Source organism: Sturnira hondurensis, unplaced genomic scaffold (genome assembly GCF_014824575.4).
Source record: "Sturnira hondurensis isolate 20B ecotype Veracruz unplaced genomic scaffold, ASM1482457v3 Scaffold0017436, whole genome shotgun sequence".
NCBI classification, from domain to species: Eukaryota; Metazoa; Chordata; class Mammalia; order Chiroptera; family Phyllostomidae; genus Sturnira; species Sturnira hondurensis.
Genome location: NW_028090067.1, coordinates 15,209,969 through 15,234,379, shown reverse-complemented (window position 1 = coordinate 15,234,379; position 24,411 = coordinate 15,209,969). Strand labels below are relative to the sequence as shown.

Genomic DNA, 24,411 nt, shown 5'->3' with positions numbered 1-24,411 from the left:
GATCGAGCCTGCAACTTTTCAGTGTTCGAGATGACACACCAACCAAGCCATCTGGCCAGGACTGGAATTGATATTTGCTTGTAATAAATAGCATATGGAATTTAGGTACAACTTAAGTTTCCATTGTGTTTCCTTCCATGTCTCAATTCAAAAATAAGTCCACTACTTGAAAACCAGTAACTTTGGTTGCAAAACAAGGTAGTGAAATATCCTGGGAAACTTGATTTGCTTTTTTTCCAGCCAGTATGATCTAAATCAATCTTTCCTTCCATTGTTAAATATGTATAAGGTAATGTGAAATCCACTTTCAACTGGGATTAAGTCAGTGAAAAATCTGGGCTTGTGCCACTGCCCAAGGTTTATTTGTAAAGGGCAGCTTTATTTCTTACTTTCCTCTGCTTTCTTTACCTTTCCTCTCCCTACAAGAATTTATTGTAGGTGGCAAGAATTTATTTTGTTCCATTGCTCAATATTTTTTCCCTTTCCATTTTGTGAAATGGGTTTGATTTTATTAGACACAAAAGATGAAAGAGTGGGCTTAAAAATATTCGGTAATTGCTTGGTGTAGCTTCACTTGCTTGCCCCTCTGCTGCTAGTGGTAGAAACCAGGAAGAACTTGTCTCGTAATAGAAGCAGGGCTTTCTGATGTTGTTAAGTCCCTCTCGGCAACTTTCTCCTAACTGGTTTTTAAAAACGCTGAAGCAAACAGTATTTTTGTTTTTCTTGTCAGGTACAGTATTCTGGGTAATTTTAAATTGGAATGGGCAAATATATTGGCTAATTGTTTAGACATGATATTGGTGATTTTCAGAGCACATTTATGAGTGGCTTTGAAATTGTCTTTTCATCATGCATCAATCCACTGCAGTATTGGAGAGCTTGTCCTCCAATAAGAGGTTAGAGGTTTTTATCCCCTGCCCCCAGTACACACTTTTTAAAAAGATCATCTGGTATTTTCTGGAGTCCTGTAGTTCTTTTTATAGACTTTACTTATGGCATAAGTCACATTATCTTGTAATTATTATGACTCTGACTCCTCAAGGGCAAGTATACCAGCATAGTGCTTGCAATAAAGCAAATGTTCAGTCCACTCTTACTGAATAAATGCAGGATTCTTCTGTTTAAATGAATTTTTCAAACACAGCTGCATATGGGAGCTTCTAAGCAGCCGATGAAGAATACAAAAGTCAGGTGATACTTGCCTTCACTTCCCTGCGTCCACTGTATGTGCACGTCACAGCTGCCGTGTTGGGCAGTTACTTAAGGATCCTTCTGTTACTCTTTCACATGTTCACTAACTGGAAGCTTATCAACTGGTTTAATTGCTGTCCTCTATAGTCAACCAGGACTCTTATGGTTGGTATTTAAAAAAATTTTTTAAACAGTTTTATTTATATATTTATTTTTAGCGAGAGGGGAAGGGAAGGAGATAGAGAGAGGGAGAGAACCATCAATGTGTGGTTTCTTCTTGCTTGCCCCCTACTGGGGACCTGGCCTGCAACCCAGGCATGTGCCCTGACTGGGAATCGAACTGGCAACCCTTTGGTGTTTGGAGGCCGGCGCTCAGTCCACTGAGTCACACCAGCCAGGGTGGTATTTTATTTCTTATGTATTCACTTTATTTTTGAGTTGTCTCTGTGCCCAGGCAGAGTCAGTTTCTAACTCTCTCAGTCTTACCAGGCCAGTCGTCGTTGCTCATGGGCATGTAGTTGCTAAAGGCTTGCTTTCCTCTTAAGAGTTTAACACGTTGGATTTCTGCCCCGTCTGTTCCATGAGCTTGTCTGTGAGTCCATCTCTGCTTTAAATGTCAGTTATTATTTTGACACTGATTAAAAACTCAGATCTGCCTGTGTTTAGACAGTCATGAGCATCCATACATGGACCAGGGATGTTTTTATGCTACTAGTTGTCGTGAAGCAGCAGAAGTGCCGGGTGTAGGGTTAACACCCAACTTTGAAGGCAGCTTAGCCACTATCACTAGCTATTTGTCCTTCAGTAAATCGCTTAATCTTCCTGGGATTTAGTTTTTTCATCTCTAAAATGAGGGTTATAAAACCTAGTTTCTGCATTGTGAAGGTTAAATGAGTTGATGTGAAGGTGTTTTTGTAAGCTTTAAAACATTAGGAAATGTTGATAGTAGTGACTCTTGGTTCTTTTCAGTGCGCTAAGTAGTGCAGTGCTTTCACGGTTGGTAAAACCCAACCAGCTCAGATGAAGTGCGCCCTCTCCTCCTTCCACAGATCTTCTTCTCCCTAGAGGAGACCACTGTTACAAATTACAGGTTTCTTGTCTGTCCTTCCATGTCTGTGCACTTACTTTGTGTATGGTGTAGGAAATGCCTCTTCTCATACCGTAATTAAAAAAAACACTGTTATGCTATCATTTACTATGACTTTGATAATTCAGAGATTTTACCTTTTTGAAAACTTACACAGAGGATGTCAAAATAATATAATAGTTGATAATAGTTTTCTTATTATGAATGGAGACTTGAGGTTCTTTCTACTTTTTTACAAACTATTGAAAATTTTTGCACTTGCTTTTTGGACACATGGAAGTGACTCTTTAGAGATTAGAGATGTGCAGTTACAAGGTTTGTGCGTTTAATATTTGAGTAATTATTGTCAACTTGCTTTCCAAAACACAATGGTCCTAATATACTTAAATTTCTACTGTTAGATGGGAAGGTATCTATTTATTCTTCTTTTTTATTTGATTTGTGATACTACTTTCACCAGTTTCATGAATAAAACATCACAAATATGAAAGAATGTTTATAGCATGGTTTGTGAGTGCAAACAAAAAGAACTGGAAATAATTTAAATATATTAACAGGAAAAAAGGCAAGTAAATAAACTAACATGTTCATAAACTAGAATACTAAACAGTCAAAATTAGTGAGCAATATTGAGTTAAAAAAGGAAATTACTGAAGAATACATTAAATAGGATACAGTTTTATAAACTTCAAAAACATGCAAAGTTAATATATTTTGAGAGGAGAGATATATGCATGGTAAAGTTAAAAATGAAAGCAAGTGAACATGGCTGGTGTGGCTCAGTGGACTGAGTGCCAGCCTGTGAACCAAAGGGTTGCCAGTTCGATTCCAAGTCAGGGCACATATCTGGGTTGTGGGCATGTGAACCATACATTGATGTTTCTCTCCCTCACTTCCTCTCATCCCCTCTTTCTAAAAATAAGAGAAGAGGGAAAGAAAAGGAAAGCAAGCCTTGGGCATTAAGTGTAGACCTCTTTCAGAGAGGGCATTTCTGAGGGCTGGAGAGTTCCAAATAGCCCATTTGAGAGATGGAGATGCAGGAGAGTACTGCTTTGCTAAGGCAAGAAAGGAGTAAATAGATCCCTTTCCTCTGGTACATCTCTGTGCAGCCCGTTATATCTGTCTTTGCTATTAAAGTTTTCGAGAGTGTTGGCTTGTAGGAATGTGATTTTTTCCCCTTATAAAACGTTTTCTGCTTTGTTGAACCAAAGAATATGTTTTAAACATGGATGTTCTCCAGGATTGATGCATCTCTGTTAGTTGTGCTTTGGGGTGTTTTTGATTACTTTCTTTGTTCTCAGACAATCTTGAAATAGTCACTGTAAAGGAATAATGTGGAATGGTTGTTAGAGAAGGGAACCGATAAAATGGAAAGAACAGGGGCTTTGGAGCCCAACAGACTTGGGTTGAAAGTTTGACTTTCCCACTGAAGAGCTATACCTTATCATCTCCTCTTTGCTCCTTTCTCTTCCTCCTTCCCCCCATCCTGAAGCTATACCTGATCAGCTGTCCAGTATCCAGTATTATCATCTTTGCCATCACTATTGTTAAAAGTCTATAGGCGGTGGTGCTGAAATAAATTTGTGGAATCCAGAAAAAACAAGGCACTTGTGGGTTTCGGAAGGAACCCTGTTCTTTGGCTACAGTCTAAGCTGTGTATGCCTCCCCTGTAAAAATTAGTGTGAAAATAGCCAACGTTGCCTGTAGTCATATTTTTAGATAATAGGTTTATTGATATATAATGCACTGACCATAAATCTCACCCTTTAGAAGTATCTGTAGTGGTTAGTGTTTTGGTGGTTTTTAGTGTATAACCATAGAATCGTGCGACCATCACCAGTATCTAATTCCAGAATATTTTCATCACCAAAAATAAACCTACTGCCTGTTAACAGTTGCTTCCCATTCTTTGCCTTTAGCTTCTGGAACTACTAATTTAGTTTCTTTCTCCATTGATTTGTCCTTTCTGGGTATTTCATGTAAATGGAATCATACAATTTGTGATCTTTTATCCCTGGCTTTTGTCACTCAGTGTTGATGTTTTCGAGATTTCACCCATGTTGTGTAAGTACGTTCCTTTTTATTGCTGAATAGTATTCAATTATGGATATATAGCACATTGTCCATCCATCAGTTATAGACATTCAAATTGTTTCTGTTTTTTTTGGCAATAGGAAATAATGCTGCTGTGAACATTTGCATACAAGGTTTTGGGTGAATATTGTTTTCATTTTCTTAGTTATGCCTAGGTGTGCAATTGCTGAGTCACTTTGTAACTCTGAACATTTCGAGGGTCTGTTAAACTGTTTCCAAAGTGGCTGTACTTTTTATATTCTCATCCTAATGTGTGAGATTCCAGTTTCTCCATGTTCTTTCCAATACTTGTTATTGGCCAACTTTTTTATCACAACCACTCCACTGGCTGTGAAATGTCACCTCACTGTGGTTTTAGTTTGCATTTCCCAGCTGACTAGTGAGATGAGCATCTCTTCATGTACTTATTGGCTCTTTGTTATTTGGAGAGCTTCCTGTTCAAACCCTTTGCTCAGTTTAAAATTTGGGATGTGTTTTTGTTGTTGAGTTGTAAGAGAGTTCTTTAGACTATATTTTAAATACAAGTTCCTTATCAGACATAAAATTTACAAATATTTTCTCCCATTATGTGGGCTGTCTTTTCATTTGATTATGTTTTCCCCCAGCCCCCCAGCTTCATCATCAAATTAAAATGGACAAATAACATCATGTCACTTTATGGTGTACAGTGTGTTGATTTTATACGCTTACATATCGCAAAGTGATTACCACCATCGCCTAATGCCTGCAGCATGTTATTGTAATTGACGTTTCTTTCTCGTGTGTGTGTGTGTGTGTGTGTGTGTGTGTGTGTGAGAACATTTAAGATTGCCTTTCTTAGTGACTTTCAAGTATATGGTATAGTATTAACTATAATCACTGTGTTGTTCGTTAGGTCCTCAGAACTGGTGGTGTCCTTTGAAGAACAAATGTTTTAAAATTTTGATGAAGTTCAGTTTATCTAATTTTTCCTTTGTCATTTGTGCTTTTGGTGTCATATTGAAGAAACCATTGCCTAATCAATGGTTAGGAAGATTTATTTGTATGTTTCTCCTAAGAGTTTTATGGCTCAAAGTCTGTGATGCATTTTGAGTCAATTTTGTGTACGGCGTGAGATAGAGCCCCAGCCTCTGTTGTTGTGCGTGTGGATACCCAGCTGTCCCAGCACCACTTACTGAGGGTACTCCTTTTTTTCTCCATTCATTTTGGGTTTTTGGTACCTTTTCAAAAACCAGTTCATAACTGCAGGGGTTGATTTTGGAACTTTCTTAGTGTTTCATTGGTCTGTGTGTCTGTTCTTACGCCAGTGTTACAGTACCTTCGTTACTGAACTTCGTGGCCAACTTCGAAATCAGGAAGTGTGAGTCCTTCAAACTTTGTTCTCCTTTCTCAATATTATTTTGTCACTTATACGTTTCTTTTTAAAATTCTTACCCTAGGATATGTTTATTGATTTTAGAGAGGGAGGGAGGGAGGGAGAGAAAGATATGGGGGCAGGGAGAGGAAAACATCAGTGTGAGAGAGGAAATCAGTTGCTTGCCTCCTGCCTGCTCCCCTAAACTAAACCCACAACCTAGGTATGTGTCCTGACCAGGGATCGAACCTGCAACCTTTGGTGTATGGGACAGTGCTCCACCAACTAAGCTACCTGACTAGGGGTGTATAGCTTTTATTAGCTCTCATTTTTGCCCTCAAAGATCTAGATTTAATGATTAATGTGAATATGGTACATCTTTACAAAAATAAGATTTATAGAGTCATAATATGAAAAGTAAATTGTACAAGTAACATAAACAAATTTTAACATAAGAGATCTGTCCAGAAAACAATCCAACCATTGTTAATATAACAAGAATGATTTGTGTGACATTGATGTAACCTGGCAGCCAAGGAGAGTGGACTGAAATGCACATGGCGTGAACAAGAGTGACTTCACTGTGCTGGTCAGTGGGGGCAACAGATGCCGGTGAGTGAGCATGTGTGCTGTGTGGCCATTGCATTCAAAATGACTGAGTGGATAGAGCAGTGAATCTGCATCAAATGAGCATTCCTTCATGGAAACTATTCAGATGACTCAGAAGGCAGCAACTGCGGGCAGCTGGTGATTGGCAGCTTTGTTACCACAACACACCTGCCCACACATCACGTCTTGTGCAGAGGTTTTGGTGAAACATCAAATCTCCCAGGTGACTCAGCCCCCTACAGCCCAGATTTGGTGCCCTGTGACTTCGGGCTTTTCCCAAAACTAAAATCACCTTTGAAAGGAAAGAGATTTCAGACTGTCAGTGAGATTCAGAAAAATACTACGGTGGCTGATAGCGATCAGGAGCACTGTGGGAGGTCCCAAGGTGCCCGCTTTGAAGGGGACTGAGGTGTCATTGTCCTGTGTACAATGTTTCTTGTATCTTGTACCTTTGATAAATGTCTCTGTTTTTCACATTCCGTGGCTGGATACTTTCTGGGAGGCCTTGTGTGTGTGCGTGTTAGGAGTTACTGAGTCTGTGCAATGATGAAGAGCGGTAGAGGGAGTCTGGGGCAGAGGGGGGTTTCGTCTGGGTTAGAACAGTTGAAGGATTAACCAATGATGCCTAACTAGGTGAACAGCAAATTGATCTCTCTTATCCTCTCTGTCTCTAAAATCAATTTTTAAAACTGTAAAAGAACAGAAGAGAAGCAGATTGGTAGAGGGGAGGGGCCAAAACCTCTCCAGGTCAAGAAGTGGTTCTCAGCAGGGGTGGTACTGTCCCACTTGCAACCAGGGGACTTTGGGAAATGTGTGGACATTTTGCGTTGACCTGGTGTTCAGGACAGGTACTGGCTTTTAGTGGTTAGGGGCTAGGGATGCTAAAGTCCCGCAGTGTGAGCTTAGGAATGGTTCTGCCCCAAATCCCAAATCCCAGGAGCTCCCTTGTTAATACATACTTGGGAAGGAAATAGATTGAGCTGTACACAGAGGAAAATAGTGTTTGTCAGCAATCACTGGTTTCCTTGTTTGTTTTTTGCCATTGTATAGGGTGAACTGGGAAGGGTATGAGGTAGGGTGGAATATAGCAACAGAGCAGCTTAGGATCTGGTGCAGGAATTTATATTTGACCAATTTGGCTGATTTGGATTATTGTTAACATTTTCTTTTGTCTTACAGTTTTCTTTTCTCTTCTTTCTCGTAGAACGAGCCTCTGACCCCAGGTTATCATGGATTCCCAGCACGGGACAGCCAGGTTGGTATCTGCCACTTACAACTCAGATATTTGTGTATATGGGTGCGTGTTTATCTAAGGATACTATGATAGAGAGCATTTACTGAAATTGTTTATTTTAGAAAGTGATATGGCCCTGGCTGGTGTAGCTCAGTGGATTGAGCGCGGGCCTGCGAACCAGCTGATTCCCAGTCAGGGCACATGCCTGGGTTGCGGGCCGGTTCCCAGCAAGGGACCCACGAGAGGCAACCATACATTGATGTTTCTCTCCCTCTCTCCTTCCCTTCCCCTCTAAAGATAAATAAATAAATAAATAAATAAATCTTTAGAAAGTGATATGGTTAATTTCAGCAATTAGTTTATATTTAGAGGTAGAAATAAAGTACATATGGTAGGGCAAAAGTAGGTTTACAGTTGTATGTGAAACAGTTTATTCTCATATTATTATTTTATTATTTTCCATATGCACAGCTGTACACCTACTTTTGCCCCACCCTGTATTTCTTAATCTTAACAGTAGCATAATCACTGTATTGAATTGGTGGATATTATAGGGGAAAACCACTCACATGCAATCATAATTGCTTTTGTTTTTTCTTCTCCAGGCTATGTAATCATTTTAAACCAGGTTTTCTTGGTGCCTCGCAATTCTAAATACTGGACTTGTCTCTTTGTTCTCTGTCACATTGCCCCTGCTTGCACAGATTTTTTGAGTCCTGCAATAATCTGCAACGAGAAATTCCATTCTCCTCCCTGGGGGAATTCAGCCTTATGGTTTTAATCAGGGGAGGCTTGCTTGAGAGGGGGAAGTTTCTGCTGTCTTTCTTTGTTAGATAGGAAGGACGGCTGGAGAAAGCCCAGGCCCTGTTGTGGTTTAGGGCAGAACTGCATCCTACGAGACATCCTCCGTATGGTTTAGGTGAGTGTGTAAAATGCCTTCCCTGTCTTTGGCTATTGAAGCTTTGAGCAGATGAGGCCAAAGCAGAGCTAGGGTAGAAGAACAGGTAAGGCTGTTTCAGAGGCATGTGGCGTAAGACAGTGAGCCTCTGAATATACCTTCTTGCTGTTTGGGGATATTGATATTCTTCAGGAGGGTTGAAGGTGTAGTTCCTAGAAATACCTTTGAATGCTTATCTATCTACCTTGTAGAGTTGTCCAAAAAAAGTGCCACCATTATTAGGCTTGTCCAAGGGATATGTGAATACTAAACCAAAGTTGACATAGTTCCCTTTTCCAGAAATTAATTGAATCTCTTTAGAGCCCCTGAAGCTGATTTTTAAAACTAGCATGGCTCCGTAATCAACAGTCACCTCATTGGGGGGCCTCCCCACTTGACAGTATTTGCCCAATTCTTGCACTTTTGCCGCTGCGTTGACATCAGAATGGCCCTAGGTCAGATAAGAAGAAAAAGGAAGAGAAAGTACGTGGTTCACTTCTGTGTTCATCTCCCTGTGGGGTCATCACCACTGGAACTTAAGATCATCCCCGGAAGTTTTTGGTGAAAGATATGGCCATTTACCCCAGATCTAAGGAGAATATCTAGGGTTCTTTCTTTCTTTCTTTTCTTTCTTGCTTGGGTTTGCCTTAGAGCTTCCGTGAGCTGTGAGATTTATGCCCTTTGATAGTAGTTCTACGTCCTGTGCGTACATCAGGAAAGTGTTGTTGCCTGGAAACCTGGGCCTCGGGGCTCTGGTGGAGTGAGGTCTGAGGGCAGGCTTGCTCACCCAGGTGCTGCGGACAAGGTCTATGGGCCACTGTGAGCGAGCGATGTTTCCTGGTTCTGTACTTTTCACATGTGACCCGTGAAGTATTAGGGATCAGGGCCAGTCTTCTTAGCCTAGTTTTGCATACTAGTAGAAGTATTAAATTATTTATGAAGTGTTGCTTATTTTGCATGTAGGCTGATTTTAAATATAGGAAGGTGGAACTAATTGAAGTATGGGAACAGACTTACTGAGTTTCAAAAACTCTAAAAGGGTACTGTATGATATAATGCTGGGCTCTTCTGTGGGGATTTCTGATCAGTAAGGAGCCAAGCATGAGGAATTAAGAGGAATGTGTTAAAGCACAAAAAGTAGAGTATTTGTGTGGACTACTTTATTTTTCCTTTCATTTGCAGCAGGGAGCCATCCCTGTAACCTGTATACTCATTACTCATACTGTCCTGTAGGCCTGTGCGGACACTTGGCTATGATTTAAAGCTGTTCATTTACTTTGGGGCACATTCTAATGGTGACAGGTTTATTTTACTTTGTTTTCCTGGGCTTTATTTTGTTCTGTGGCTGAATCTTTGAATTTGCGATCTTTGAGTGGTGCAAACAGGCAAGTTTTGAATAGCTGGCTTGTTGCATTTGAGGAATAGAGAGTCCACGTGAGTACTACTAGTTCATGTGCCTGACCTTGTGAACTCTCACTCTGTGCTCTGAGATTTGGGAGGGATTTGTGAGGGTGGGACACTGGTCACTGAGTGCTCTGAGCTGGCAGACACAGAACCTGTGGTCTTTACCTCTCCCCAGAGTGGTCTGGCGTGGCAAACCCAGGAACTGGGGAGTGGAGTAAGGGTGAGTTTTAGTCGTGTCACTATTGGCATTTTAAAAGTTCTTTTGGTGCTCCTTTCTAAATAGATAAGAGCCGTCCCCAGGCAGCATTCCTGTCTACATGTACCGGTGATTTTAAAAGAGAAAAATTACAGATTTTTTGATTGGTGCAGAACACTCACATCAGTGTTTTCTCATCTCATCCTCTCACCCATCTTTTGCAGTAGGGTACGCAGATATTCCCTTTGGAAATATAAGGAAACTGAGGCACACAGGGATTACAGTGGTTTATCCATGGTAATAATACAAATTGGTAACTGAATAAGAACTAAAATGTGTCTTCAGTTTATTGAGGGCCCTTCCTTGTATTCTGGGAGTGAGTGACTCACCCAGGAATAAAGGTGCTCGTGTGCATGGGTGCCTGCTCACTCCGTTGTACTTGGTTTACCATTTGGGGGCTTCATAGACCCTTTGGAGTCCCACCGTAGATCTAGGAGTCTATTACCCTTGGTTACGGATGGTCACAACCAAGTTCCCCAGCATGAAGAAGACTAACATTTCACTGTTTTAGTGACCCTTTCCATCCTGTAGTGAAGTCCCTGGCAACGCATTTGAATTAAAAAACCGTGAAGGGTAGATAGGAGGGAGAAAAGGTACCTGCTGCCTTGCGGAGGTTTTGCTTCGTTATGCAAGGTCACCTTAGCCTTCTTTCCCATCCAGTTAACAGGCTTTATGGGATGGCCGTCCATTGCTTTTGTCAGGCACTCTGAGCAATTCACTGTGCTTGCTGACATGGTCTCTCTGTGGAAGTGGGGGAGACAGACATTGTTCCGGACATTCCAAGGTGGAAGTCAGCCCAGGAGGTTGGGGGTCTGCTCTAAGGCTGCGCAGGGCGTTAGGTGGATGGTGTGACACAGTGCTTTGGGTTGCTCCTTGGCTTTCCTTGTGATCTATGTGTGTGTGAGTTCTCAAGTGCTGATTGAGGCTGGAGTGTTTTGTGGGTTTGTAATATGTTTTAAACGAGAGAATATTTGTGTGCATTAGCTCCAGAGTTTTTATATAGGAGGAGTTTAGGATCAGCAATCTGATTAGGCTTAGTTCGGCGTAGCAAGCATACTGTTTTGCTAGTGTTATTTATTTGTGATGGCTTTCAGGGGGCCCCTGGAATGTACAGTGGGGATCGTAGAGCCAGCCCCTTGCTACCTCTTGGTGCCACAACTTTATGTCTGATGTTAATTAGGGTGACCTTATAATTTATCATTCAAGTTGGGGCCCTTCTGAGAGTGAAAAGGGGTGGTGCTGTTAAAACAGTCCCAGGCAAACCTGGGTGAATGGGATGTGGGGTCACTCTAGCTGTAAACAAAGCAGGGCGTGAACCTCCTGTCAACTGAGGTAGTCGGTGTGTGGGTTGTGGCGCGGTGCCGCTCACGTTCAAGGTGAGAGGTAACAGCGCAGCTTCTTCATTGGGTTCAGGTGTTGAGTCAGCTGTGGAAATGGGAGTGTTAAATTATATTTAATAAAAGTGAATGTTTGAAAGGACTTTATTGTTTATGATGTGGGCTTCCTTCCATGTATAATCAGTTCTGACCTTCACAGTAGCTCTGCCAGGTAAGTTGGATTTTTTAACCTGTATTTATAGATACGGAAACCCAAGCAGAGGTTTTTAAATGAATCTCCAATGTCACATAGATAGTAAGTGGCCAAGTTGGACTGGCATCTGGGACTTCCAGCCTCCATGTTCCTTATTTCCCTTTTGCGTTCTTCTGTCCCTGTTCATTCTTTGAACTGGGGACGTTCTCTTGCTGGTGTGTCGAGACATTATAGAATCTTTGGAGAATATGGCAGTCTAAAAAGCTTTCATATGACCTGGAGGTCCCTTAAACAACTTATTTCTGTCAAGTTTTCTTTCCTATTTGTAGAATAGCTTATGGTTCACAGCTTATCTTTTTGTATTTTAAATATAAAGAAAAATCAATGTCATGGTGTCAAGCTCTTTGTTGATCTTTTAAATGCTAAGTCCGTGGCTCCCTAAAGTTTTTTCCCTTCAGTATTCTAAAATTCTGTTGAAAAGGCACAGCATGGACAAGTTGGGATGATACACGGCAGCAAAGCGGGCGTGCCCAAGGAAAGGTTCAGGCTGACAGATATTGTTCAAACTGTTGGAGATTCCAATTCAGAGTGCAGCCTTTAACTCAGAGGATAGACTTAAAATGACAAGGGATATATTTTTTCCAAAATATTTTCCTCTCAAGAATTTTTTTACTCCTCTTTTTCTAACCAATTTTTTACTTGATCCCTGGAAAGGACTTTATATTAGTCCAATTTTTTATAAATGAACCTTCAGGGATTTTAGTTCTTTTGATTGAGAGCCATGGACAATAGCAAATGCATTTTCTTTTATATTCATTTGGTTTGATGGCAAAGAAATAATGGCTCCTATTCTTCCCTTGGGGAGAGTTAGAGTGAAAGACACAGTGAGGATGTTCAAGTTGTTTTTTAATCTAAAATAGGACGGCATCCACTAGTCAGCAATACCGTCGTGATTCATTGTACACATATTCACACATCTGTGTGAGCATAACTTAAAATTAGTTTTACCAAGTAATACTTATTTTTATTATGCTCTAAGCACTGTGATATTTTCTACTGTTTCATTCCATTTAAAAAATTGTTGGTGTGACCAACAATTGATTGACCAAAATTGATTTTCTTCATTGCAATGTATAGTTTTGCAGACAAAAGTCTAATATTGTTGTCCTTAAAAATGTAGCCTTAAAGAAGCCTCATACCCTTCAGCAGTCGCTTCCCTACTTTCTATCCTTCTTCCCAGCCCTAAGCAACCAGTAATCTTTCTTTCTCTGTGAATTTGCCTATTCTGGATATTTCATATACATGGAATCATGCAACATACGGTCTTTTGTGACCGGCTTCTTCCACTCGGTGCAGTGTTTTCAAGGTTCATCATGTTGTAGCATGAGTTAGTACTTCATTCCTTTTTTTTTTTGCAGAACATGATCTCATTGTATGGGTTGGTATAGGAGTGTTCGTAGGGGTGCCGACTGCTTACCTCTGTAATTCCATCTCCTCCAGCTCTTACACTTGGCTTCAGCCTCATTGGCCATTCTTTTCAATCTTGAACTCATCAGACTTGATCCCCAGCTTCAGGCCGGTGGAATCACTGTCTCCTCCACCTTCAAATTTGCAGTGACCTTCACCTAGATCCTTACCTCCTTACCCTCATTCGGGCCACAGGTACAAAGTTTACTCTTCAGAGGAAGCCCTCTCTGACTGCACCAGACTACAGTTGTTCATGTACATGACCTGACTGTTCAGTTGTATCTCCTTCAAATTTCTATTTATTCTCTGAAATTACGTGATGTGGGTGCTTCATTGTCTGTCTCTTACTAATGTAGAAATTCTGCACAGGCTATGACCTGGGTTAGAGCAGAGCTTGGCATGTGGGAGAAGATAAATAATTATTTGTTGAATGAATAAATGAATGTTGTCCTCAGTTTACTGCTAATAAGCCTTTAAAGGTTTTAAGCAGGGAAATGACACGATCTGTTTTATGTCTTTAAAAACAACATTCTGGTTGCTGTGAAGAATGAATCTTAGGAGCTCCGCCCCCCAAATGCAACCTTAGACTGTGTAGCAATAAATCTGTCATTTGCCACATTTAATATCGATTCCAGCTAGAACTTATTTGTTAAATGAAAAATTTCACTTCACCCCCCTCTCCCAGGTGGACACTGGATTCAAATGACTGGTTCAGGAGCAAAATGTTTCATACCCCCTTTGTATCTTACAATCTATAATAATTTTCTTACTGGCTCCCCTTTTAACTAAAAATGCTTCTGCTTTGGTTTTAAACTACAGAAAATATGAAACCTATTTATAAATATAAAAACACTCTGTTTTTTTCCTACTAGGTTGTCTAGAACCCCACTTTCAGGCTTCATGCCGTGCTTTTCCAAAGATCGCCTCTCTCCAGTGCCTGACCGCAGTGGTTGATTCCTTCTGCAGTGCTGCCTTCCGCCCTCTAGTGGACGAGAGGCGGTAGCTGCGCCTGTGTGAGCTTCATGTTCTCAAACCATGTTGTCGGCCCAGGCTTCCAGATGCATTCTGTGGATAGGTTAGGGGTCCTTCCCAGGAGGGAAGGACCACTCTATGTCCTCTGCTGCTTCCTGCTGTGTTTTTAAATAACAGGCTTATTCTGCTATTTCTTCATTTATCGATTTAAGACAGCTTCCTGCTGTTAACAATGAGAAATGAAGTTTTATAGATACTTCCTCCTTTCAAATAAAGACATCTTTTTTGGTTAGATTAGGGTTCATTATTGATTTGTGATTGCATAATATATTACGACTAAATATTTTTATAGTTGAATCATAAAATAATATTATTACATTCCCTTCCTTATATACCTTTTTGTTTCCCCTGGAGCTATTAAATATATACATAAATATATAGGAAAAAGTATATGTATTTAGTAATTACTTTTAAAAAAGGCACTGTATGAATTTTGCATCATGAAATTCCCCCTTGTGAGTGTACTTTTCCAGTGATTTTATTAAACTGATAGAGTTGAGCCACCATTGTTACAGCCCAGCTTTAGAACATTTCTGTGTCCCCCCGAATCCTCCTGGCTTTTGTTGCAGTCAGTCTTTACTGTCACTCCAGCCCTAGGCAGCCCCTGGCCTGCTTTCTGACTCCATAAAATCGTCTTTTCTGGACATTTTGTGGAAATGGAATCATATGCATGTGGTCTTGTGTGTGTCTTCTTTTACTTAGCATGTTTTGGGGGTTTGTCCGTGTTGCCGTGTAGGTGTCACTCGGTCACCACTCTTTGCTGCTGGGTAGTGCTGTGCTGTGTGGCTCGCCCCTTTCGTCATTCTGTTCACCGACTGACAGATACATGGGCTGTCTCCAGCTTGGCTGTTGGGAATGATACTGTTACGAACATTTGCATACAGTCTTGTGTGGGCATGTTCTGATTTCTCTTGGGTAGATTTCTAGAAGTAGAATTGCTGGGCTTATGGTAAGTTCATGCTTTTTCTTTATCCTCACCTGAGCATATTTTTAGTGATTTTAGAGAGAGAGGAAAGGGAGGAGAGGAAGGAGGGTAGAGAGAGAGAAACATTAATTGGTTGCCTTTTTTGCTGTACAGGACAACACCCAGCCAACTGAGCCACTCGGCTAGGGCAGCTCATGCTTAACTTTTTAAGAAATTGACAAACTCTTTTCCAAAGTTGCTTGCTTTTATTGACCTTTTTGACTGTAGTGAGTGTGTGGTGGTATCTCACTGTGGTTTTCATTTTATATTTCCTAATGATTAGCGAGTAGGAATACCTTTTCATGCGCTTATTATTAGTCATTTAGGTATCTTCTCTGTTGAGACATCTGTTCAAGTCTTTTGTCCACTGTTTTTTTGTTTGTCCTGTTATTACTGACAAAGTTGTAAGTGTTTTTTAGATACAGGTTCTTTGTCAGATTTGCAGTTTGAAAGTACTTCTTCTCAGCTACCAGATTTTGTAAGACACATCTTCCTCCCTTGCCCCAATAAAGGAAAACAAAACTGTTTGCTAAGTTTGGGTAAACTCTGCACAACTGTCACATGAAAGAGACTGAACACAGGCATCGACTCTCTGTTCAGGCCTAGTGGTCGCTCAAGGGAGATGGGCCAGTTTATAGTGACTTTGTCTTTGGCTGCCACAGCCTCTCCAGATAGCCGGTGACAGGCATGCCTGGGCAAGAAAGCTCTTCACATGGTCAAGACGAATTATGCTGCTTTCCACATGTCCCGAGGGATGAGGTGTGGTAGAGGATCAGCCCCGTTTATTGGCTTTAAGACACTGTAGGTTCTATTTAAGGCTGTTTCATGGAAATATCTCTGTAGACACATGCACACCACACTCACACCCCCACCCGCCCGCCCCTGCAGGGCCTTTGGGTTTGAGCGTGGGCTCTGCCATTGCAGGCTGTGTGACTCCAGGCAAGTTCTTCCTTCTCTCAGCCCGAGTCCCTTCATCCATGAAGTAGGAGTAGCACCTACTCAGAAAGGTTGTTGCAGGGTTAGGGGTCATGCATGGAGTTTTGGGCATGTGATAGGGTCAACAGATCTTTTTCCTCATTTATTCTATAGAAAGGAGCCCTTTGCAGAGCTTTATGAGGAAACAGTTAGTTGTCACAGTATACGTCTATTTCCTCATTCTCTTTTTGATTCTCAGTTATTCACCACCTGAAATGACTAATCTGTAGATTTGAAATTTCTAGCCCAGGAACATAGCTTTGCCATACTTTCAAGAAAAATCTGCCCTGGCTGCTGTGGCTCAGTGGATTGAGTGCCAGCCTGTGAACCAAAGGGTCATTGATTCACTTCCCAGTCAGGGCACAGGCCTGGGTTTTAGGCCAGGTCCCCAGTAGGGGGTGCACAAGAGGCAGCCACACATTGATGTTTCTCTTCTTCTTTCTCCTTCCCTTCCCCTCTCTCTAAAAATAAATAAAACCTGGAAAAATCTGTCTGTGAGGTAGATGATTTGTGTGTAAGTTTATTGACCTGACTCATCACAGGTCTTGGCAGTGTCAGTTCTGTGGACGGCTGCATGACTTGAACACAGTCCCGTCCAAACTGCGGACAGCCGGGTCTCTCCATGTTTATCTGGCTCATCGTTGCCCTGTTTGCATATTGCTTCTGGTCTGTATGTCTCCTCACAGTCCTTCAAATATCTGTCTTGGATGTTTATTTCTTCCTTTTGCTTGAAATGTTTCTCCTTTTCCCAGCAGAATTCTGAGCATCCCTGGCCACAACTTAACCTCCTTTATGAAATGTTTCCTAATTCCTCCAATCATTTGAACACATTAACACGTTGTCTATAGCGTGAGCGTTTCCAGAAAGGTCAGGTCAAGTGAGTTTAGGAAATGTTGTGAAGACCATGAGCAAATCATTTAATTTCTCTAAGACTCTATGTTTTCTCATCTGTGAAAGTGAGGGTGGTAGTCTGTCCTTTTGTAAGGTGGTCATAAGGATTAAATTTTAAAAAATTTGATGGGTCAGGAGTGACTTACGGGCTGATACTGTTATGTGCTGATCTCTGCCTTCAGCCTTCCACGTGCTTTAGAGAGTCTCCAACCTTTGGGCCCGAGCTTCCTCTTTGGACCTTGAAAGCCCCTTTGGGCTCTATGGGTTTGATTTTGTGGTTCTCGGGAGTGCCACGCTTCAGGGTGGAAACAAAAGGTGCTTTTATCACGCTGCTTCTTGCCTCTGGACCTAGCAGGGCTGCTGTGGACCCATGGGTAGGTGAGTGTGACTTGGGCCAGGAGCACAGAAGTCTGTTTGGATTTTCTTCTCACCTCTCTTCTCAGTACCTGGTTTCTTTGAAACGTCTTGTCTCTTACATCACAGTTTGACTTCTCCCCTGTCTTTGCCTCATTTTGCTCAGTTTAGGGTTGTTGTGGTTTTGGCTGTCAGAACAGTCTGTATTCAGCTCTTGATTCGGTTGCGTAAGTGTTTTGTAAATGGATGGATCATAACTTCACTGTTTAACTTTCTAGTAGATTGACCTAAAACTTTATATAGGCAGTTGATTTATATTATAATGACAGGTTTTATTGTGACCATCAAAAAGAGTTATCTGACCAAAGTTTGTTAATCACTGGGACTGTTTACAAAGGAAAATGAGAATTTCCTTTATTAGCAGTTTTCAAAATTAGGAGCTTTATCTGTCTAGAGTTGCTTAGGGCAGCAAGTGGGCGGGAGGCTGCGTTCTCGCTGCACTGCTTAGTGCCAGCAAACAGCAGGTGGTCTTCTCCCAGAAACCCTGACTGCAGTTTCGTGTTTACTTTTAAGAAGCTCGATATGTCTCCTCGACCCTTCGCTCTTCAATAGACAACCTTCTAAATCATTCAACATAAACTTAAGTCATTCAACAGATGATTTGGAATGAAACCAACTAGTTAAGTAAAAGAGAAGGCAAAAGGTCTCATAGTTGGCAGGCAATATAGTTATGTGTTTCAGTTGTAGATCAAATATTTTTGTTAGTCGCATTAGCTGTATACCATTGTACTGAGATGATTGAAGGCCAGTTTAGTGAGGCAGGAAGCTACAACAGATGACTTAAGTTTTTGTTAGAAAATTTGGTGCCACCAGAAAATAATTTCAGCGAATTGCGCGATAACATGCATTTAAACTGTACAGGCACAGCTCTGATCCCATTGGGGTCTCATTACTGTGCCTAGCTTTTATCTGCTGAAAACCCTTTAATGGATATTCTAGGCCTTCTGCAGTGTGACCCCAGTCTTTTTCCTTTTGTATCATATAAGGTATTCAGTGTTCCAGACACAGTATGGGGCAGGCCAGTTTAGCTTTGAAATCAGATAGGGGTTTCAATCCTATTTTCTTTACTTGTGGTATTTTCCATGTTTAAACACACTCTATCCTTTGAATCCCGCTTTCAAACTATTTTTAAAAAGATTTTACTTATTTATATTTAGAGAGAAGGAAAGCAGGGAGAGAGGGAGAGAAACATGGATTGGTTGCCTCTTGCACACCAACTAGGGACCTGGCCTGCAACCCAGGCACATGACCTGGCCAGGGCTCGAACTGGTGACCTTTGATTCACAGGCTGGTGCTCAGTCCACTGAGCCACACCATCCAGGGCAGAATCCCATTTAAAATTCTACTTCCTCCATGAAGCCTTGCCTGATGCACTTATTTGGGAATAGACTCAGTGTCTGCTGAACCCCCAAGCACATTCTTTCCTCTCTGCACTGGTACTTCATCGCCGCCTGTTAGGGTGTGGCGAGCAGGTGTGAGGACCGCACAGCTCCGAGACCAAGGGCCCTGTCGTGCTTCATGTTCTGTTACACTTGGCACAGACTAAATGCCTAGTAAGAATCTGGTAAAGGGATAAATTGAAAAGTAAACTTACTTTAGCCTTCTTGAAATAGAGAGCCTACTCTGTTGGGATTTTTTTCCTGTGGACAAAGGAAAATTAACTTTGTTCTGACTTTTGTTCTGATTGCCTTTGCTTTTCCAGAGTGGTATCAAACATTAAAACTTAAGCTAGATAACTGATCTTCAGCAGGAGAGGGCCTCTTACAAGTTTAATGGGTTTGGTCAAGTGGATAGTAAATGTAAATCTGTCATTTTACGGAGCTTTTGAAACACTCAATAAATATCCCTATTGAAATAGTAGAATTTCTCAGCAGGGGACTGCCTGTGTATCTCCTATTATTAGGATCTTTCATTGTTTCTTTAAAGTATTGTTAGTCTATGTTACCACACGCTTTGTGGCTCACAGAATCATTTCAGCTGAAAATGCTTCTAACTTCTTAATTTTATTGTTTTGTTATTGGTACAGGGAACTCCTGCATTGATTCTAGCAGGTGTGTCTTAATTTCAGCAAAACAGGTGGAGGCGTCCCCATGAAAAGAGCGCTAATGAGAACTGAGCACTGAGCATGTGCCAGGCCCCGGCGGCAGCATTTAGCCACTGCTTACTGGCTAAATAAGTATTATTTAATCTCACCCCGTCTGCAGGCGAGGACACCCGCTCACAGAGACTTAAGTCATTGCTCAAGGCTGTGTAGCTATTAATTGGGGAAGCTGGGTTTTAAATCTAAATGTGTTGGATTTCAAAGTTTATTACTATCTTTTCAATAATTAAAAAGTTTTTCACCACAACAGGTGTGGCTCACAGGGTTGGGCATCGTCCTGCAAACCGGAAGGGTCACTAGTTCAATTCCTGGTCAGGGCACATGCTGGGTTGGGGTCCAGGTTCCAAGTTGGGGGTGTGCAAGAGGCAACCCATTGATGTTTTACTGTTTCTCCCTTCCCCTCTCTCAAAAAAAAATCAAATAAAATCTTTTAAAAAATAATTTTTTAATTTTTCATTTACACTTGACATACTATATTATGTTAGTTTCAGGTGTGCAATGTGGTGATTAGGTATTTATATAGTTATGAAGTCATCACCCTGATACTATACATACAATATTATTACAATATTTTATGTATGCTATATGTATATTACTAGAGTATTGTTGACTATAATTCCTATGCTGTACTTTACATCCCTGTGACTGTTTTTACAACTGGCAATTTGTATTTTAATCTCTTCCTGTTTATTTACCCATCCTCCCAACTCTCCTCCCATTTGCAACCATCAAGATTTCAAAGTTGATAATATTTCTTCTGTGCACATGTCTTTTACTTATTTACTTTTACTTAGTTACTTTGAATGTTCATTTTTTTTCACATTTTACTTGCATGTTTGATTTTTCTTTGGTCAACAACAAATATTTCCCTATTTGCTCCCTTCCCCAGTGCTTTCCTGAGATGGTAATTCCGTGTTGTGTTTCTGTAATCCTGTATAGTTTGTGTAACGTTTTCATGTTCATTCTCGTTTGATCTCAGACGGCAGTGTGGACTGTATGTAGGGTTAGACTTTCAGTCTCCATTGGTTATTGAGGATGTTAAGTAGTTTTTATGAGAGTCTCCAGTTTTGTGAGAGATTTTCCAAAGGTGGGGGTAATCAGTGGCTAGAGCTTAGTTTGCTTTTTTTGTTTTTAAGATTTTATTTATTTTTAGAGATGGGGGAAGGGAGGGAAACTTGAGGGAGAGAAACGTCAGTGCACCTGCATGAGAGGTACATAGATCAGTTGCCTCTCGCACGCCCCAAGCTGGGACTTGGCTTACAACCCAAGCACATGCCTTTACTGGGAATCAAACCCTGTGACCTTTCCCTTCACAGGCAGGGGCTGAATCCACGGAGCCCTGAATCCAGGGCTAGCTAGAGCTTAGCTTTTTTGAAAACGTACACTGACTGTCAGACTACATTTTTTAATGGCAACTCTCTTTTCCAAACGAATGGATGCAGTATGGATGCACTTTTAACATACTGCATATGGATGCAGTATGTTAAAAGTGTAAGTGGGGTGAGTGGTCCTCATGGACAAGACTGGGAGGCCCGCAGCCCCACCATCCCTGAGGCCGTCCAGCTGACTGGAACACCACTGGGGAATGATCGGAGAGCTTTGGTTCTAGCGTGGGCCTGGTAGTTAACCTCTCTTATCTCGTAGGCTCACTTATAAAATGGGAATGCTTTTATAGGATTGCTGACACATAGTAGCTAAAGCACATGTCAGAGCCTAGCACAGTGCCTTCTGCTTCTCTGGAAGAGAGATTAGGTTGTCTCTCCTAAATTAGGTTGAGCTCCCTGCTAAGTGGTGCAGGGAGCTCGCTACTGAGCCTGGGCCTCCGTAGAACTCACACCCAGCACTTCAACTTGACCGCAGGTTACACATCATACTATCAGTAGTTTAGAACAAGGGTGGGCACACATTTTCTGTAAAGGATCAGAGGATATATCTTGACTTTTTAGGCTGTACAGTCTTGTATTTCGCTGCTGTGTGAAGGAATATATGAAGGAAGGAGCATGGCTGTGTTCTAATAAAACTATACTTGTGGGCACTGAAATTTGAATTTCATAAACATTTCACATGTCAGGAAACACTGTGTTTCTTTTGATTTCCTTTCCCAACTATTAAAAAAAAAAACACTTATGGTCTGTACACGGGTTGTATAAAAAGGAGCCACAGGCTAGATTTGGCCACGACTGTGGTGTGCCAGCGCCTGGTTTAAACGTTGCTTGTTGATCACCAGTGCAGTTTTTGACGTGTGAAGATGAACTTAATTTAAAAATGATTGCTGTTAAGGAAGTATGGATAGTAGGAAAGGCTTACTTTTCACAGTAGAACACAGTAGGGTTGTTTTTCTCCCTCTTCTCTCAGGAATAGTTACATGTTTGTGAGTTTAGTTGCCCTCTATGGAGTGGTTAAAATGCAGTTATCCTTGCCTTGGTAGTGATTAAGTAAAAGCGGTTTCTAAATAAAGACTGTATAATACAGACTCATGGAAAGACCATGAGTCATCTGGGAGTCAGGAAATGTGGTGTTTTCACTAATTCTGTGACTTTGTATATGTCACCTTTCCTCTTTGGGTTCTTCAGTTTCTTCATACAAGTGAGGAAGACAGGGTTGATAATGTGAGAAGTCTTTGCCAGCTCTAGAATTTTCTGTGTGCTTTTAACTTGTCTGGAATGATCTATTAAACAACTTTCATTTATAGAGACTGTAAGTACTTCATGAGTTAGGTTTTTTTTTTTTTAATGCCAACATGGTTTCACATTGCTTTGGACACTGTTTACAAAAGGATAACTATTTCTGAAGTGAAATGCAGTTGTGATGTACATTCTGTACACCTTTGCTGTAAATGCTGTTCACTTCTTGTTCTGCCATCCTGAAGCAGTTAAACTGTTTGGAGATAAGCTGCGGATACAAAGAGAAGGGGACTAGGAAAACTGGAAGAAGAAAAGGTCTGTCCTGACTGTGCATGGGCTTAGGAAAATTTCATAACTGGAACCCTTTCCTCAAGTCTGAGTCACATTCAAGGGCTGTTGGCTCTCCTGGGACAGAAGGAGAAAAGGGAAAGAGCAACAGCACAAGTGGCTGTGTCTGTTTTTGTCAACAGAGGGCACCCAGAGCAAAGCCTGTGCTCTGTGGTGCTCTGGAGACTGCTCTGCTCCTGAGACAGGGTATTGTGCGGTGGACTCGCTCTATGTCTGTCTCTTTTTTTAAAAAAAATATATTTTATTGATTATACCATTACAGTTGTTCTATTCCCCCCCTTCATTCCCCTCCACCCGCACCCTCCCTCCCCTACCATTCTCCCCCCTTAGTTTATAACCACGTGTCTCAAGTTCTTTGGATTCTATATTTCCCCCACTATTCTCGCCCTCCCCCCTATTTTTTACCTACCCTCTATGCTATTTTCTGTGCCTTCTCCCCCCTTCTCCCCCTCCCACCCCCCTATTTCTAACCCTCCATGTGTTCTTCATTTCTATGGCTCCACTCCTGATCTAGCTGTCCTCTTGGTTTGCTTTTGTTTTAGGTGTGGTTGTTAATAACTGTGTGTTTGCTGTCCTTTCACTGTTCATATTTTTCATCTTCTTTTTCTTATATAAGTCCCTTTAGCATTTCATATAATAAGGGCTTGGTGATGATGAACTCCTTGAACTTGACCTTATCTGAGAAGCACTTTATCTGTCCTTCCATTCTAAATGAAAGTTTTGCTGGATAAAGCAATCTTGGCTGTAGGTCTTTGGATTTCATGACTTGGAATACTTCTTTCCAGCCCCTTCTTGCCTGTAAGGTCTCTTTTGAGAAATCCGCTGACAGTCTGATGGGTACTCCTTTGTAGGTGACTGTCCCCTTATCCCTTGCTGCTTCTAGGATTCTCTCCTTCATTTTGGTCTTGGCTAATGTAATTATGATGTGCCTTGGTGTGTTCCTTCTTGGGTCCAACTTCTTTGGCACTCTCTGAGCTTCCTGGATTTCCTGGAAGTCTATTTCCTTTGCCAGACTGGGGAAGTTCTCCTTTATTATTTGTTCAAATACGTTTTCCACTCGTGGCTGTTTCTTTCCCCCTTCTGGTACCCCTATAATCCGGATGTTGGAACGTTTAAAGATGTCCTGGAGGTTCCTAAGCCTCTCCTCATTTTTTTGAATTCTCATTTCTTCCTTCCTTTCTGGTGGGATGTTTTGTTCTTCCTTCTGGTCCATTCCATTGATTTGAGTCCCAGTTTCCTTTCCATCACTATTGGTTTCCTGTGCATCTCCCTTCATTTCAATTAGTTTAGCCTTCATAAGTTCCTCTAATTTGTGACTTTGTTCCTCTAATTTGTGACTATAATCTACCAGTTCTGTGAGCATCCTGATAAATAGTGTCCTGAATTGTGCTTCTGAGAGGCTGGCAATTTCTTGGTCGCTGAGAGTTATTGGCTCTGGGACTTTGAGTTCTTCTTGCGCCATCTTTCGGGTTGTTCGTGCCTGTTCTGTAGCAGGATCAGAGCCCTAAAGTGTTCACTAGAACAGGGCAACTAAGTCGCTGGGTTGTGACGCTGTATGTGGGGGCGGGGTCAAAGAGGGACTATGGCGTCTTGTCCGCCACCTTCCGCCACGGCCCTCACCGGTGCTGCAGTTGCTGCCGTCAGCGGGCCCAGGCGTTTCGTCCCACTGCACGCGAGTGTGCCACCGCCGTCAGCCCTCGCCCCCTGGGGCCTGCGTGGTCCGTCTCACTGTGCGCGAATATGCTCCCGCGGTCTGCCCCGCACCCCAACTGGTTCTCGTCTGCCTGCGCACCTGGGTCGGGGGCCCTGTCCTGCCCGACCCTGCTCGCTGCTGGCTCCGCCCCTCTTACCGTCCCCGTTGAACGGTTAGATGTAGTCAGGCTTCCATCTAATTCAATTTTCTGTCCTTTGGTTGTGTCT

The 24,411-nt window shown here is 41.7% G+C and overlaps 1 protein-coding gene across 15 annotated transcripts in view; it reads left to right on the top strand.

The window, feature by feature from the left end:
- RBFOX2 (RNA binding fox-1 homolog 2) overlaps positions 1–24,411 on the top strand; it is a 255,262-nt gene that overhangs the window by 83,522 nt on the left and 147,329 nt on the right. For all 15 annotated transcript variants that reach the window (XM_037068251.1, XM_037068250.1, XM_037068246.1 and 12 more), the window contains exon 2: positions 7,519–7,569. In XM_037068251.1, the coding sequence (XP_036924146.1) occupies positions 7,519–7,569 (51 nt within the window). The remainder of the gene's footprint in view (positions 1–7,518; positions 7,570–24,411) is intronic.